This window comes from Atractosteus spatula, chromosome 8 (genome assembly GCF_055471065.1).
Source record: "Atractosteus spatula isolate fAtrSpa1 chromosome 8, fAtrSpa1.hap1, whole genome shotgun sequence".
NCBI lineage: Eukaryota > Metazoa > Chordata > Actinopteri > Semionotiformes > Lepisosteidae > Atractosteus > Atractosteus spatula.
In genome coordinates, this window is record NC_142713.1 from 31,167,171 (window position 1) to 31,186,246 (window position 19,076).

The following is a 19,076-nucleotide window of genomic DNA, read 5'->3' on the forward strand; positions in this document are numbered from 1 at the left end:
AGTGTAGCTACATTAGGAACAGACTTGAAGTCAATGTTCCGTGCTCTAGGACTAAAGCTGGCTAATACTCCATCAAATAGGGACGTTTTATTTCAAGCCAAAATGAGGATTTGAGAAGGTGCTAGCAGTTCCATGGTTACTCAATAAAAATTCAGGTTTTGACAGCAGCATTTGGTAAATCCCTGCTTTCCACTGCATTTTCTTTTTCGCCCACATTAATTCACTTAATTAAACAGACTAGTTGAGTAGCGTCAATTATTTTTGAGAGTGAAAAGTTTTACTTCTTTGGTAAATTAGAAAACTTACATTCACACTATATAGAACTGTTTCTGTTTAAACACTACTACGCAGCATATACATTTTAAAACTAAAATTAAGCTTCATTTAAACACCTTCACACAATAAAAACCTGACGTTTTTTTCCCAGCATCTTATTTTAATGACGGTATTTAGATTTTCCATTTAAAAAAGTAAAGATTATTATTTAGATGCATCATATCCATGTTAACGATAGCTATTGTAGCGCTCTCGGGTTCACGTGGGTATGCGCCCTCGCTGCTGCCGCCTCAGGTCGGCCCCCCCTCCGCTGGGGACTCGAACCCGGGCCTCCGGCGTCACTCAACAGGGACCCAGCCACTTGAGCTAAAGGGAAAAATCTCCCCTCAGCCCAACGGCTGAGGTCCCTGCTATTCACAGGGAAGGGCGGTGACGTCACCGCGCTGGTAAGCCGGCTCTCACAACCTCTAATGTGGGACGTATGCATTACACTATTAATTTTAGTTAACATACTATATTATACCTACTAAAAATTTGAAATCATTGTTCCCATGAAGAATAATTCAGCCATTATTTTGTGAATTTGTTGTTTTTAATGGTTTTTCAATCATCCACATTCTAAACTAAGACTTTACTTTACATACTGCTGCAATGTCTGAAACCTAATCAAAGGAGATTGGCTCCTTCTCGGCCAATATGCCAAAACAGCATGGTCCTTGTTTCGAGACTCAGGTTAATTTCCCCAGGGGTCGACATCATCAAATGTCTTTCACTTTTTGATATCCGCTGCCAACTGAGAAAGACTCAAAGGACTGATGAATTAGGCCAGCCCACATTCAAACCCGCCCTACTTCTCTTGCTAAATAAAGAATCATCCGGTTTTTAGGAACATCAGGCATGCTAATATCTAGCAAAGAACAGTCTCTACATACTGTAGTTGTGTTTGGTAAGTTTGGGAGAGAAGGCACAATTATTCAGGAATGTATGCCTTGTGGCAAAGCCTAAAGGGACACATCAAAACATTGTTTCTGTTGCTGTGTTTGAAAGACAGATGATTAACAAAATTACAGGAGAACAAGGGAACACTACAATACACTGTTTGTAACACACTCATGCACAAACCATATACAACATCCTGTACCATTATAAGAAAATACCTCAATAATACCAAAGGTTTTCCATGAAATTATAGTCAATAATAAAATATGACTTTTCTATAAAGAATCCACACTAATCAGTGACACCGATTCTGAAGCTTGTTTCTTTACTACATGAGCAGCAGTTTTAAAATGATTAAATTTTACATTACATCACCAGATCCACCAAGCCAGAATTATCAAGATTAAATAAAAATTGATTGAAGATGATTGAATATGTAGCTGTATCATAGGCTGCAAAGGAACAGGTAAAAGTTTTATTCCATGCAAAAACAATTAAAGGTGCAAACACTGAAGTGGACTTGCTGGAATTGTTCAAGTCTGAACTCGCAGAGATCAAAACCAGGGGCTTCTATCACTGGTTCTCAGGATTCAGAATCCAACAGGATTTCCATCTTCTTAAATAAGCAGGTTTTCACCTTTTTAAAATGATGTTCAGCCAATTAAGGTTTAAAGAAACCTGCTGGGAACCCCCTAGTCTACACTGTGAGGAGGCACAGAGGAACATTAGGAAATTTACGCAAATCCTTAATTATATTTTTTGTCGGAATGAACAGTGATACACAACCAGAGGACACAAATGGAAACTATTAGGAAGTGCATTTAAAACTGAGAACAGGAGGCACTACTTTACCCAGAAATTTTGTGGGAGTATGAAAAAGGCACCCAGCCACATTGTTGACTTGTATCCTGGTTTCTTTCAAGAAACTGCTGAATGGGCCGAATGCCTCTTCACGTTTGTAAATGTCTATATTCTGACATCATGAATTTAAAATATACTGAGTGATGCTGCTTTTGAACTGACAAATAAAACCCCATGGTACAGCCAAGTATACTGTCTGTTGTGGTCAACAGTAGTCAAAATGGTCTCAACCTGTAGGCCAGAAGAGAAACAGAAACAGAAGCCCACAGGTGCCTGGTTAACATCAGGAGTTTCTGCTGTGCAGACAAACACTGCCAGACAATTCTAAAAGTATTTAGCCAGTGTATCACAGCTGATGATAACATCTCTTGGCCCTGGATTTGAAGTGGCCTTTTCACACAACAATTATGGGTGGTAATTTTCATAGGATGACCTATTTAGTAGTCTACAAGGGATAACTTCTTTGTTGTTAAGCACTGAAATTGACCTTTGGAAAAAGAGTATCTGAGAAAGGAACGATTTCTAATGAACATGAAGCAAACTTCTCAATCACAGAAACTGACACAGATAAACACTTAACCACTGCACAATAAAAGTGTTCTGTAAAACATGGCTTATTTAATTGCCAGGAAGGAAGAGTCTATGTCAATCATTCACATTGTGGTAATTAATGGCTTGCCATAAAATAAAAAAATGGTTTACTTTGTAAAACTACTAAGCAATGAAATTGTTAGAACTTGTCAAAGAGGTAATTGTTGAAAGTTTTTTTCATTTTTCCCCCCGTTTCTGACAACATATTTCATACATGAAGCAGGGGCTCTTGGTGATGTTAGTGTTTTGTCTCCCATACACAGGCTCCCCTTGGCTCCCTATCGTTATCCAGTCACAGTGTCCCTATTTTGACTGGGTCATGTCTTTACACAAGAACAGTGTGAAAAGGATTGACACTGCAAGACCTGTACACACTTGCTCCAAGCAGCCAAATCCTGGAGCAGCCTCAGTGATTGAGCCACCATTCGTCTCAAGGAAACTGTGTTTTTTCATATCTGATGAGATTTCTGATGGTAAAAGGGTCTTGTTATTATGTTATCAAAGAAAACAAAAAATCCAAATAATTCAAAAGAAGTTCAAGAGAATTTGAGAAATGTCAACTTCTATGCAGAAGTAAATTGAAAGCCGACATGCTAGTTTTATACAGGCAGCTGTTGCCAAAGAGCAATAGCAATAGTTGTAGGAGTGAATTTTTTATGTTTTTGTTGCTGATATTGTGCAAATAGTGTTACACATTTCCAATTTTTTTTCACAAAACATCTCTTTAACCCTGCCTTCTGCAGATTCTGTTTACCAGTTAAAAACACTAAAATTCTGCTAATTAAATAACAAGGCGAGCTGCTACCCACCTCTCCTCACAGATGCCTAGTTTACCGATTAAAATTAAATTCCCATTACTTTACAAAGCTTTTTAAAAGCTTATAACTCCTCCATGAGGTCTAGAAAACTGCTGAATATTGCTTAATTCCCTTAGAAATACTAAAGAATCACTGCGGTTTATTTTAGATTTAAGCTCATTTTTATTTTGTATAACCAATGTTTTCTTATTTTCATATCATATTTTTATTCTTGATTGTTTCATTCTTTGGTATATATTTCCGAGCCTTTCTCAGATACATGACAACGGATTGGAAAGAATTTGAACTAAATGACCAATAACTTGAACAATGTAGTCTTTCCACTGATCAGCCATGCTTTGTTGAGCTAATGCCCAATGCTTTGCTGGCCCTCAAAACCTCCGAGTACACTGCAAAGGCAGTTTCTGTCAGTTTTCATTGGTCTTCTTTGTCACTCTTTCGCATATATTTAAAATACATTTTACATTGAAAGAAAAATCAAAACTACTTGCCACCTCTGGCTCATTTTCAGAAACACAGAGGTCAGTTATAAAAGGAGATGCACTGTACTGCACTGTATCAGGGCACTGCAGCTTTTAGACAAGGTGCCAGATTATTGTTGTTCTCTTCATACAGATCAGTAATTATAAAAGCTTACAAAAAACCCAAACTGGTATCCCACAGCAACATTTTATACCGTTTTTTTCTATTGCAGCAGCCAGCCACTCTCCAATTTATAATTAGACTTAATGGCTGGCAAAGTGGAAGCACACATTATTATACATTATTATACAGTGAGCAGAATCTATCCAAGTACCTACCTTCTTCCCATCCGTATTGTCAGCACTGACATAGGACAGCTTTCTCCGCACATAGAACAGCATGTCGTCCTGTCTGGGGGCCCATTTCTCCATGAAATAGTTAGAAAACATCCAGGTCCAAAACACGATCCTGTCATCCTTAAGACATCCTGAAAAACAAAAACGAGGAAGGCGGTTAGGGAGAAAACCCCAACAGAATGTATGATTGAAGCTCCAGAAATTCTGCTGTCTGGATCGAGACAGTGTTGTGGAAGGTGAATGATGGGAAGTGTTTGACACAAGAGATACTTGAGGAAATGTTTTGGTGCTTGATCTAAAGGCTTAGGAAACCAAAGAGAAAAGTAAGAGGCAAACTACCCGATTTTTATATGGTGCACAAGAGTCTCCTAAGGAGTGAAAACAACACCATCACTATTGAGAGGACAGGGAAGAGACATTTGTCATGTAATTACTGCAATTACACGATCCCAGGCTAATAAACCCCCTAAACAAAAAAGGTGAATAACAGAAAATACCACAATGGTGTTCACTTTGCATCAGGAAGACCTCTGAAGCTGTACCCGCGTTTACTCTCAATTCGGGAACAATTCGTGGATATTAAAAAAGCTTGTGTCACTGAGGATGCTTAGTGAACCTGGGAGACTTTTTTTTGGTAAACAGAACCACAGCGCAGCTGGGACAGCTGAGGATGCCTTCACTTCCTGTCACTCGTCTCCGGGCCGCTGCCTGGAGCAGTCACGCGACGATCACCGAGCCTCCCGAGGAGAACAAATTGTCAGCTCTTGACTGAAAATGCAACCGGACAGCTGGCAAAGTTTCCCTGACTGGAATAACAGCCCAGTGCTCACAGGGTTTACACATGACTCTGCCCAAGGCCTGGATACTAATGAACTAGCCGCAGTGATGCTACACTCATTAGACTGCAGATCATTTACACTGCAAAGTTGCTTCATTGCCATGCTATTTTAATTACACCGAGATCCAGTACTCCAGTTGCATCAAATCTACCAGAGCCAGTGAATAATCACATCAAGCTTTTACTTTATGACATGAGAAGCAGCAGCCACTGAAAGTTGTGGGACTTATCAGTGCCCTTGCAATGCAGTATGCACTGCCTACCCATCTATATTTGATTTTATAAATATTCGCACTGTAACTCAACCTATTTCTGACACTATCGCCAGCCATAACCATAGATTCATCATAGATGCACAGGTACATAGTGTTGCTGACAACACCACACGGACCACTTACAGTTCAACAACAAAGGTCTGTTCCAGACTTATCTGTTGAAAAAGAAAAGTGTATAACTAGCATTATTTATCAAATGACCAGAGCTATTGTACTTTCATCCAGAAATTGAGAATAGGAGATGCTTTGTTTTGGCGCCATGAAGAATTGTGCTCTTTAACCTGACAAAAAATATGAAATAAGTAGGTGTCTAATCCTACTTTTGTCCAGCACACGTGCTATAGGCATATCCAGGAGCTCGTGGGGAAAAAAGCAAAGTTTTTCAAAAAACATCCATAGTTTATTCTGTCGGTGAGTATCTGCACATGTGAATTTTGCATTCAGCTAATGATACCAAGTTTAACTCACAAAGTTCACAAAGAATGCAGTTCAAATATTGTACAGAAAAAAATCGAATTCCTCGATCACAAGATACTTTGCAAATACACAGATACTGGACTAATACAGAAAAAAATTGGAAGCTATGCAGAAGCACATTCAATTATATCATACAGAATCTATGTGCATTATGTTTCTCTTCTTTTTGCTTACAGTACAAATAAAGGTGATCACTTAAGTCGGATTCTAAACAAACCTGGGTTGAGCAATAACATTTTACCATGAAGGATTTCTATGTACTTCAAACAGAACACTATAGTACCTGCTTTCAACAGTTCTGTGGTGAATTTCTTGTTTTATTGAAACATATGCCTCAGCTCTCATGTGCACTGAAATAATAAATTGTCCAACACATTGAATCTTTAACTTGTTCTGAAAAAGATATTGACTATTCTGGTACAGAAATAAAATGGATATTTCACAAGGAATGCATCTATTTTGGTTAACACAGCCACCAAATGACTTTGGCGTTAAAAATGACATTAGATTATATGGATAATTTATTAACACCCCAGCCTAAAATATGTTGAGAAGCATGAGTGCATTTATCAAAGTTGTGTGTGTGGTGAGGTAATTCTAAGGCAGTAGTGCTATTCCACCATTAACAGTACATCACACAGATCTTGTGCATGGAACCAAAAAGCTTCAATTGACATCCTTTACTCCTGTACTGATGTACTATATTGGATATATATGTCTATATTTTTTATAAATGATTGTCTTTTCTTAGTTTTTTAGACATACTTCCCATTCAACACAGCATTCCATAGATAGTCTAGTTACTTAATTATCACACACAGGAGAGAACCCAGCAGAACCTGAAATAATTTCCAGGAAACCTATTCATAAAAATGCTAATCACCATGTATAGTGAAAATAATTTTTTCCCCAATTATAAAATAACACTCTAGTTGACATGCCAATTCAAAAAAATCTTAAAGATACCAACATAAACAGTGCATTTGTCAGCATCCTAAAATTTTAGCCCACCACAATGTCATCACCCTGGTTGCTAGGTAACTATTTATGAGTTGTTTGGAGCCGGGCCTCTTGCTGTAGGGCCTGCTGTTTAAGGACTACGATACTGCAGCTACATCGCCACTCTGGAGAAGGAGTCTGTATTTTGGACAGAGATGGAAATAAAAAAAATCCCTTTGCTGCTTGGTTCAAATTTTGAAATGGGTTCTTAAGATCTGTAGCTGTAAAACGCAGTTCCTGCGACAGTGCACTCAGAAAGCCTAGTTATTAAATACAGGATTTTTCTAAACTGAGGTCTCCGAGTGCACATTCTGCAGTGCTTCAGACATGAGAAGATTCTTGTGAACTATCATAGAAGAAATCATGTCAAAGGGCAGATCCAAGGGAACCATATGTAACAGGTCTCATGAAGTATAGGATGTTCTGAACTGAATTGTCGGAGCCCTTTTCTTTCAGAGAAATTAAGGGTCGGTGTAACTGGATTGTTGTAGCTGCTGGTGGTGACATTCTGAATAACTATACAGAAAAAGCTGTCTCATGAATAATTTAGTTGGAGACTGAAGTGAGCAGCTGAGCTATTAACATGTATGTGGTAAAATTCTGTGCTTGTGGGTTGATCCTCAAAGTGATGCAGTAAAAATGCAAAACCACACATTTTAAATGCTTCTCCAGCTAATTCAAATAAATGTTATTCCAAGGCAGACATTTCCAAAATCACACATCAATCCAATAAGAAAATTCAATCGCACAGCAAACCTAAATGTAAATGTGTGATAAAAGTGCAACAGCAATGCTCTATTTCATTGTTCTGAAAAATGTTCATATTACATTAGAGAAGACATTCAGAATCCTAAATAAGGGTCATCAACTATAAGAACTAAACAGTCACTACAGTCACTGGTTGTATGTTTTTTGCCTTAATTATTTTAAATAAGAAAACAAAAAATGTACCACCTCAACCACTACAGGGCTAAAAATAATTTTTTAAATGTAAAGAAAAAAATCATTTTCAAATCTTTAGTTTCAGCACATTTTCTATGGTTTCCTGAGCAGATTAAGTAATATTACTAAACCTTAAGGGAAGTACTAAAATGAAAATACATAGTCAAACCCTTACATTCACAAAAAAATTAAACTTTTAAAAATTAATTCAAATAATCAACAGTAGACAAGAAGGTGCAATAATTGAGTGAACAATGCAAATTATGTTCACATTCTTGTTAGCTTTCTATTTTGAAAACAAGACACGACTCAAGACAACTAACAGGTCTCTGGACCATAGTACCGCACTATGAAAATGACTTGGGCCTGGAATCAAAAATATACCTCAGTAGTTCATTATTTCAAAAGTATTCCCAAAAGATTTCTGTGAACCATTTCCCCCCCACCCACACAGTGCTCTTGAAATAAATCCAGATGTCAAGTCTTAACCATGTTAATGATGACACTGCTACAGAAGGTCATTCCTATACAGTAACTGGGTCTGATCCAGGCCCAGGTTGAGGTGAACAGCTGATATTCTTTCCAGGACAGCTTATTGTTTGATATCTGTGGTTTCTGCCTGTGGATTTGTTTCAGTAGTAGAGGAAGATCATATTTTGTGAAGAGATTTGCCTTTGTTAAGGTTAAGGAGCCTCAACTTTTTTTTATTTTATTCCACTTATTTGAAATATACTACTTGAGATACTATTCCAAAACAAAACTTTATTTGAGCATCTGAAGATGACCGTATTTCACGGTGCTTAATTACGTGACACGTGTCAGCTCTCTCAGCATACAGTCACTGAAGATGATCCACAACCAGCCCACACTTTGGTACAGAGCAGTCTGAGGTCTTGCAATGACTGCTCTGCCAGAAATATTTGATCCTGCGTCATAAACAAACAAAACAACACCGAATGAAACAGAATACAATCAGTTAAAGGAATTTTAATATATTTCCACACAATTCTAACAGAAAGATAAAGAAAATGAACAAACATAACAAGTGCACAGAATATGAAGAAGGTACTGTATTACATACATTTTATTCTGTGGTTTTGAAGCGGCAAAATGAAGATGGTGGAATGGAGATTATTAATCACTTCCAGGAACCTCATTATCTCAATTTCTCCACACAAGAGCTGGATTTCTTTTAAAGCAGTAGCCATTCCTGTATAACAACTTTTAAGTGGTCAGACTACAACTAACTCTAAAGTCTAAAATTATGGCAGCATGCTTTAAACATACCATGAATACATACTGCCCAGGTAATATGGTAGTACGGAATACACAAACCCAACACCAATATATTAAAAGCAATTAATCTTACAACAGGCTTTTACGGTTTTACTTGTCCTTTTTCTGTTCACCATGAGAAGACATCTTTCTTTTATCATAATAATCACTGTGCTCTCAGTTGTACTTACTTACAATTCTTTTATGGTCAGAATTAAATAGCCTAAACATCTGTAAAGTAAATAACTTCAAAATCAACCTAAGGAGAAAATATGGAGATGCTTCCTCATGAACAACAAATATCTTTTCTGTTCCAGGAAGGAAAACTGAATGGCTGACAGTTATATTTCTCTTCCACAACCTGCAAGGGTGAAGGCTGATTAATTGAACACTGTAATCAAGTGATAAAAAAGGTAGCAAATAACACAACATTATTCTTAGATATTCCACTTGATAACAACTCAACTGTGAAATAAAGATTTTCTTAATCGAATCCCACTGAAGTGTGTTGTGTTAGAGGTCATTTCAATGCCAGAAACATTTTTGGATGCAAAAAATAATTTGCTTGAGCTGGATTGAGCTGGCAAAATAAGAATTAAAATTTGTCTCCCTGTCTCTTGTACTGAATAAATGTTTTCTTCAGTTTCAATCATTAATTCAACAAACAACTGGCAAGAGACATAATACTGTGACAAGTAGGTATTACATATTAGATTATGCTAAATCTCTTTTATCCATTATATACAAACAGTATAAATGTGTATACAATTTGTGTGTTAATATAGAAGCAGAGGGTTATTGCACACTAAAAGGTAAAAAGAAAAAGATTTCAGCTGTAGAGCATTCTTCATGTGATTAACATTTATATACGTTTCAATATCCCTCTATTTATTTTTGCATCTAATAATACTTAGTTATGTATTATTATTCATTACATTGTACATGTTGTACATTATTTTATGTGACTAGTTACATTGCATATAGGACCCAGAAATTTGAAAGATTCAAGTGTTACATTTAAAATAGTGATGTCTCAGAAACTATTAATTATTTGTACTCTTCTATTGAATTTCCCATTTTAAAATCTACATAAAATTAGTCTAGGTAAAAAATATTAGTACAATGGTTAGAGGAAGTTCAAATGTCAAAAGTCACTAAAATGCATCGAGAATAAAAAGGATATTGGAAAGGCCAAGAGAGAGCTGGAATATCACAATAATGGCTAAAATAGATAAATGTTTTGTTTTTCAGTAATTCAATAATAGTAAAAAGAATAATAGCAAAAGATTAAGTAAAATGTTTCTAGTTCAATAACTGGAAACATCTAGACCGAATGAGAACTGCCATACTAAACGAATATTTCATTCAGGTGATTAAGGAAACAATTAGCCTGTCTCAGGCTGAGGAAAAAAACATTCTAGTGTATATTAAAGCATTAACACAGAAGAGGGAGAAGTGTTATAGTTGCTGTAAGCACTTAAATATAGAATTCCCAGGGCAAACTGGTATTCTAATAAATTTACTGAAGGAAACAAGAGATTTGATTCAGAAGGCATTAGTTAAACTCCAAAGAAGACTTCCAACAGCAAAAACAAACTACAGATGCAAAATGGGAAAAGCAGAATCTGAAGAAGCTGTTTATGGAAAAAAAAGATTAAAGCCTTCATGTTACCACATGATTTACATCTTCTAGACAATGTGGGGAAGCAATACAAATGGCAAACCATGTGAGGATATACGGTTACAAATATATCATTTCCATAAATTGATGTAAAACTGTAACATTATACAGTGTTAGGATACCTTGTACAATAGATAACCTAAACCATACTAAGGGACTTAGTATTGTTTCCATTTTTTGTCCACTACCTGTAACTGTTCACTGCTATGGAACGAAATGAGCCTCCAGCATTCATACTGTTCAAGCACATAAATAACATCTTCTCATCTCAAGCTGCAAATTTCAGCCTGCCAGTGCTAAGGATTCTTTATACAGAAGCCATGCCATTTGCTGATTAGCTAACCACCGATTACCATGTGAGATGCTTCAACAGTTATCCATTACACTGGACTCTGAAAATGAAGTGTTGCTGTGGAAGGAGATTCAAAGGGGAAATACTGGTTTCTGATCAGTACGTAAAATGTGGAAGTGGAGTGGAAAAAGGAAAAAAAAATACCTGTTTAATTGACATGGCAGAAGACAGAAGTGCAGCAGTCCTATTAGATTTTTTAAAGGTCAAAAAGGGAACTCGCCGTTTTTGACCTTACTGCTTGCAATCCCTTCATTCCTTGACGCGTGTGCAATAGAATGTGCCTTTTGGGTTGGGTTTTTTTTTTTTTGCAATTTGGCTCAAGTTCCGGAAAATTGTTAAGTAGCTGAAGTTAGCGTTTTGAAATAATCCTGGATCACTTTGAATACTTTTTGATGTGAAAAAAAGGTATAGAATGTTTTGGGGAGAGGATGATATTCTGCAGTGTTCTGTTTATGATTGTATAAACTTTGCAGAACAGCTAATCCACCAATTTCACTTTTAGGATCACAGGTTAATAATGTCAAGAGAGCATTTCACATAACTAATTCCCAGAAGAACAATCCTGTAGCTGTAAGCAAAATGACAAGACATTACCGTGCCTCTTCTTCCAATAATCTTATTAGCCAACAAAAGAGTGAACTGAACTGATGGTGAAAAGACACTTTACAACATTCATCAGGATTCATCAAGGCATGTTTCTCACTAATTTAAAGGACAGGATTGAATATCTTTCTTGCTCAAATTTTCTTGTCATTTGGAAACCTTTGCTTCTTATAAATTAACAAGGAGACTCTTTGTGTACAGAAACTACAGTATCGGATTCAAAATGTTTTTTTTCTGCTTTGGATGCTCAAAGGGAACACACATGCAGGTTTAATTGAAAAGGGGAATCTCGCACACATGATAGATATCTCACACTTGATCACAGAATGCTTCCCTCAGCACCTCTAAAACTGCCTGTCAGGTTACAAGTGCCACCATGCCTTTGTTAGCTGCTATATCATAAACACAGCCTATCTACTCATTCAAGAGAAAGTCATTTGAAATATTTAAAAACTGTATTGAAATTGGAATATATTTTTCTGACATCTTACAAAAGTGACAGTATGCTAGTTTTAGAATAACTGCTTTCCAAGGTTTGAGAAACAAGAAGAAAAGAACTCTGGGTCTTCCCATCCATTACTCCCAACATTGATTGGAATTTTCTTACTTCCAGTTTTTTTTAAACAGTGTCCAATTTTACTTTCCATTTTCCCCCCCCACAATACCTACCTCTCTCCGCATTTTAAGGAAGTAGCTATGTAGAATGAAAAGACTAAACTCCTGCTGCACATGCCTAGCACTTACAAATATTCCAAAATCACCTTCACTGCAATTCATATTGTCACCACAAACAAGTAACCATAATAAATGCAAACTATTAATTTGTGCTCTCAAACTCACAAAAAAAAGTTTTCCCTATGCAACTCAGACATTCATGAAAAAGACTCAAACCTTTAGAAATCAAAGGTTATACAGAATATGACAAAAGTCCAGGAAAAGTGAACATGAAAATGAAAATGTGATATAATACTTGGTGAAGAGACTATCAGGACTAACAAAGAGGATTAATCATTTTACGCACTTGGATATACAGTATGTAGCCCTTATAAATCAACCAATATTCCAGTAGAAAATGGCGATTCTTCAACCTTCAAACTAAGAAAGCAATAGACTTCCGGAAAACTAAGCAGTAAAACAGACAGGAAAACAACCATCTTTTAAGAAGTTAGGTTGTGAAAGACAGACTATGTGACAGTTTAACAGCACTCAACAACAGAAAGTAGTGTGAACACAGATCTTGCACCCTTAAATTTTTTGCATTGCAGAAAAGTCTAAAAATAAAACTCAGTTACGCAACATCATACTAACAGAACAGAAATTTCTTAAATCTACAAGCAAAAACTGCTCATTTTGAACATGGCAGAGTAACTAGAATAATACACGCATTAAAGATTTCAGGTTGTACTTTTCTAGAAGGGTCTAATACTATAGTACAATTAAGATATTCATTCATATGAATGTTGATTTTGCACTGACTTCTTGGTTGCTTAAGTTTTGTCTGTCTGTTATGTTGGAAATGTGCTATAAAATAAATTTCCCCAAGAGGGACAATAAAGCTTTTATTGAATGTGATACTAAACAAACTTTTAAAACATCCTTTAGAAATGAAAGCTGAAATCACATTAAGAAATGCTCCAGTCTAATAAATGGTATATGTCAAGTACATATTCAGGCAATTGTGATAAGATTTTTTAACATTCAGTTAAGAGCATTATGAACTTACTATTGTAAATTCTAGAAAATGGGATACTAAATATTATTAAGATGTAAATTCTCAATGAATTCACATCAAAAATGCTCAAATAGCATAAATTTGTTCCTTGCTTGCACAAAGCTCTACACATGGAGCAGGTTAAGCACAGAAACAAGCCAATAAAATTGCACTTCAGGAAAGGACAGTTTAAAAAGACATTTTCAGTTATAAAAGCTGAGGGGAGAGCTTTCAACAGTTATGGGGAAGCAGAAGGCCTAATGTCCTTTATTATTCTCCTCATAAAAACCTTTACCTACACTAGGACATCAATTACTCTATCTTAGTGGTCTGGGTAATTGCTGTATTATTTAGAATAAGTCAGAAAGCCATGAAAAGTATTTCTACAAAAGTACGTCTTGTGTGAAAAAGTTACAGCACGTGTGGTGTTAAAATGGTGTTTTTAACCTTGTATGCCAAAAACAGGGTATTACACTGCATTATCTTTCAAAGCACAATCGGAACTGAAATGTAAACAACATGTTTTTTTAGATACTACGGATTAAAATCTTGCTCACAATAAGGAGGTTTAAAAATACCTATAAGCTTTTCCTTTTTGTTTCTTCTGCAGAAAATGTATCTTAAGTCTGGCCACACTCCAGACACTTTCAGCACCAGTGACCTTGTCTCAAGTACACAGTATGTCTGACAGTTTCCCTGGCACGCTGGTAAAATAAATAAAATGCTTTGTAAAAATTACACATTAGCAAGCTTTTATTTACCAGGCTCCTGTCTACAGTCATTCTGATGGTGCATATCAGAGCATTTGAGAGTGAATGCAACTGTTCATTTTCGTATACTCAGTGAAAAGAGAATGATGACTTGTAAGTCTATTCCCAGCGTGGTGAGACACGGGCAGGGATCGGGGAAACCTCAGAGGAGTCAACTGCTTATCTGGCACATTGAGAGCTGTGACAGTTCAACCCCTGTATGCTGCCTGGGGACATGCCGAGACATCAGATTTAACTGGGAAGCCCTGGAGCTTTAACTTCTGAAATACATAGATGGAAGTTCTGTGTCTGTGCCAGACCATACAGTATGAGCTGTATATAGTCACATGCGTCCTTGTCGGACACAATGAGCAGCGATGACCCACCGTGATTACGAGTCTGGAGTTCACTCCAGTTTTCATCGAGAAGAGAAACGTGTTTCAACATGGCAGGTCTGAGGCCACCCCTTGAAGATTGCGATCTTGAACGCACAAATGAATACGGTTTCTTTCTGGTGAATCCATTCCTGACACACCAGTACCTTAAAACATATGTCATTAAAAGGAAGCTCCAAATACTCGCATGAAAGACCTGGGACAGAAAACAAGCAACCACAAAGAACAGAAATTCCTTCATTTTACTGCAAAATGGGCAACATAGGTTCAGGAACAACAAATAAGACATCGGTTGGTGTGGAGCTTTGGTGGAATATTTACCGTACTCCGGCTCACTCTCAGCTTGCCACAATTCCAAGCTTTCTGTGGAACTGGAAAAGGAGAGAGCTGTGCAGGGAGCAGTGAACTTTCTCCCAAAGCCCTTCTGAAACAAGGTGGACAAGAGCTCACAGAGAGGAAGGCAAGCCTGGTCCTCACGTGCTGCTTCCAGCAGGTTAATCAGGCACCTTCCAACTGGCGCCCGGCTGTGACCCGGACAGCAGCTGCGCTGACCCCTCGTCCACTTTAGGGGTTCAAGTACGTCATTAAAGCCTCACCCATACATCTATCAACAATTTGCACTGTGAGAAGTTGAAATATTGAGGCTATTCCATCATTTCAGGCAACAGTAAAGGGCAAAATTGGAATATCATCTTAAACTGGGGTGGAAAGATCTTGTTGTTTGCCGTCAAAAACCTTCTACCAAAAAGTCTGAAAGGGAATGAACAGTATTTACTTTGGTCAGGCTCGATTACTTTGATCGCTGCACACCAGTCTTCTTTTCCACAAATAAAAAGGGCACAAATGTCCCTCTAAGGGAAGACGTCTGCATCACCAATCTTCCACGCAATTTGAAGTCAGCACCACGGGCAGGGTCTGGGACGAAATGGAAGAAAGCTCACATCTGAAGGCTGAACAGCCAAAATATTTTTTTCTTGCTGCCTTTCACAGCGGAATTAACCTCTATTTGTTTCTTTCAAGCTTTCACACCAGCATAGCTACCCACTCAGAGCTCTTCAGTGTTTAATTTAGTGATTTATACACCAACTCAAATGACCATGGGATGTGTTCCTTGCCTCGCAGAAGCACGAAGCTATTTTCCAGTGCTGTTATTATATTCTGTATAATTCTATAGATCCGGCAACCGGCCCCTGCACTGCAAGGGACAGTGATTGGGAATGAAAGGGGATTAGAAAGGGTGTGAATGAGGAAAGGGGTGACTGCAGCCAGGCTAAGCCTTCTACTCTGCGTTGAGACAAAACAGAGAACATCATCCCCACATCTGAGAGAGGTGATCTTTTACCGTCCTTTTTATTAAGATGACTAGTAACACACATGTTAAGGGGCCTGTAACACTTAAATTAATCCACCCCCATGAGGGAACAAATACTGTAAGTAGCATTGTTTAGTTCTAGAAAAGTAGTTTGCAGGAGCCATGTCAAAAACACGAAGACTGTTTTGATATATCGTGGAGATTAAAACCAGAATAAAAAAAATGGGTAACATGCCTGAAAGGAACGTTGAGGAGGTTTTTACATTTATAAGGATGAATTTGATGGCATTGAGACTTTAAGATATTCCCTTTCTCTCTTGGGTTGGATATTTTCCTGTTTTGTTATCGTCCCGTCTACTCCTGTCTTAATTTTTTTTCATTTCAAGCTGCCCTGTGATTCTGAGCCCACAGAAGCTACTGATTCCTACAGGAACAAGGAACTGAACCAGCCTAACGAGCTGTCAGAAAGCCAATGACTTCTCTTTTTCTTCGGAGTCGTCAAACAGTACAGTCCAGAGGTGCTGTTGCTGCATAGCAGACAGCAGGAACAGTCACGACACAAGACAAATCACACTTAGTCACTTTTGAAATCATTCTCAGATCATATAAGCCGAGTTCTAAACAGCATTGTTGAGAATTTGGAATGCTGCTGTCTTACGCAAACACTTGATGAAACACATGAAATTCAAACTTCTATGATATCGATTTAGTAATTTCACTAAATACAGCTGTGATATAAAAACAAAGTTTTGCAATGAAACTAATTCATAGGATTACCTAGACAAGTGGTTTCACACACAGCCTGCCTCTCTGCCCACAACACCTCCTCTCACAGTTGGTTGGGGAGCAATAACCTTACCTCATACTCAACATTCACAGGATCTGTCTTTTTTTATGGGGAGCATCAAAAAACACCTTTTTTCCACAAAAAAATCTTCACATGTACCTGTGTATCAGCTATAAGAACCTCTGCTCACAGGTTTAGTATCAGAAATCAGTGCTACACAATGCAGGTTTTATGTCACATTTTTTTTCTCAACAAAGCTTTTCAACACTTTCAACATAATTCTCAAAACCCTAATGCCACATACGTTAATAAGCATATACAGACAGACAGCTGTGGAACAGACCCCTTGCACATCCATGTCAAATAATGGCTTGCTTGCTTTTGAAAGGGAACCAGCCACTGCAGCGTTTTGAGGCGCAGATTTAATGGCAACATTTAGACAAATTAGTTCCCTGTGCAAAGCTGCTTCGGTGTGTGTTAGCTGCAAAAGAACAAGGAGAGGTTAAATCCTTGCTGAAATGCTCGAAAAAAGAAATGTTTTGGCTGTTGAGCCTTTTTCAGTTTTGAAAAAGGCTCACAGCATCAAGCATAAAGAAGCCTCAACAGCCAAAACATTCTTAATTGTTTCTGCTTTTCAGTAGAAAAATCAAATTAATCTTTAGGTGCATAATTGGTTCTAAGAAACAAGTTAAGGCGAATTGGTTCATTCATGTAACATTCCCCATTTTGAGTTAGAGCTCTACACCCAGCACCAGGTGATCAAGACGCCATTACTGGCAAAAAGCACATTTTAATTCTGCAGTAATACTGTTTTGGAGAACAGCTAGACAAACCTCCTCCAGGCAGACAGGTGGCAGAAGTCAGTCTCTAGTAAGAAGGTGGTTTAATTTCAGACATTCAATATAGGCACAATTTCACAATGTTTCTATTTTAGATTTTTTAAGATATCTCTTAATAGATCTACAGTATTTCTCAATTCCACAATTCAGAGGGTAGCTGATGAATCCCAGTGTTCTTCAACTTGGACTCTACTGCAATAGAAACCACCTTGCAATATGCACCGGTCCCAGAAATGTCCACGGTGTCCGTAAACCAAATAAAAAGCAAGATGTTTCTGCATCTAATATGTGAGGCGATTGTACACTGACTCTGCCTTGGTCTGGAAGGGTTGCTACTGCCCAGAATAAATATGTCTGGTGTAAAACTGAACTGACTTTGACTCGCTTGGACTGAGGAAGTTGCATCTCATCTCACACCGATCTTTATTTATAAAGACATCTCTGAAGGACATTCGAAAAATCAATGCCAGCAACTAAACACATTAGATATTTTATGACACATTTAAAAGCAAATCTTTGCAGATGATGAAACTGTACTGCCATCAAAGAAGGCAAAGCTTGGGGGCAAAGCACAGCACGAGCAGAAGATGGAAGAATGAGGCAGTGGTTACTGGCTTTAGAGAGTACATGAGAAAAGAGTAAATGAGAACAGGACATGCATCTTGCTCATCTGCTGGTTGAGCAGCTACAAAAAGCAAATCTAAAATTCCAGCCAATTGATTCTTACAGGTGCCCAGAGTCTGGGCCTGGAAATGCCTGTTCTAGACACCAACTACTCTTTGAGTAAAGAACTGTTTCCTATTCTTTCTCCTTAAGTAATTCCCCTTAAGTTTCCAATTGTGACCCCGTGTCCTTGTTTCACTAATGAGTGTGGAAACAGTCCCCTGAGTTCAACCTGTCGCTACCTCTCAGGATCAAATTCCCTCTCAGCTGCCTCTGTCCTAGAAGAAATAGCTTTATCTTGCTCGACCTGTCCACATTAAAAAGCTTCCAAACCATTCAGCCCATCTGGTAGTGAGTAGTTACTTGACCCAAGGATCTCATCCAGCCTGTTCTTGAAGGAAGCCAGGGTACTGGCTTCAACAACATGGCTGAGTAGCTTGTTCTGCACTCCCACCATCCTTTGGGAAAAGGGTAAAGTGGTTCCTGTTCTCACTTTTAAATGCACTTCCAAAAATAACAGTTTTTATTTTTCTGCCCCAATACTTTTGGAGAGCACAGTGTGTTACATGTTACAACAGCAGCATACCACTCAGGATTTGAACCCATGACCCTTTGCTCCAGGGCCATAGCCAGTACTCTACACTTCTGCCATGTGTCTGTCATGGCTTTTTTTATATATATATATTTTACATCCATAAAAAAAAACATCAAATCAAAGGAAACCAGTTCACAGATAATAGACAAATTTAAGCAATCAACACCTTGTGAAAATCTTATGCATACAAACATGCAGTTAGATAGTCTGCCTGTTTCTAGTTCTAAACAACGCAGAACAAAAGAAAATATTATTCAGACTCTTATCTGTACTGATAGGA

The 19,076-nt window shown here is 37.7% G+C and overlaps 1 protein-coding gene across 1 annotated transcript in view; it reads right to left on the reverse strand.

Moving 5' to 3' along the window:
* kiaa0930 overlaps window positions 1–19,076 on the reverse strand; it is a 43,526-nt gene that overhangs the window by 18,066 nt on the left and 6,384 nt on the right. Inside the window, exon 2 of the mRNA XM_088922867.1 lies at window positions 4,286–4,434. Coding sequence (XP_088778993.1) covers window positions 4,286–4,434 — 149 coding nt within the window. The remainder of the gene's footprint in view (window positions 1–4,285; window positions 4,435–19,076) is intronic.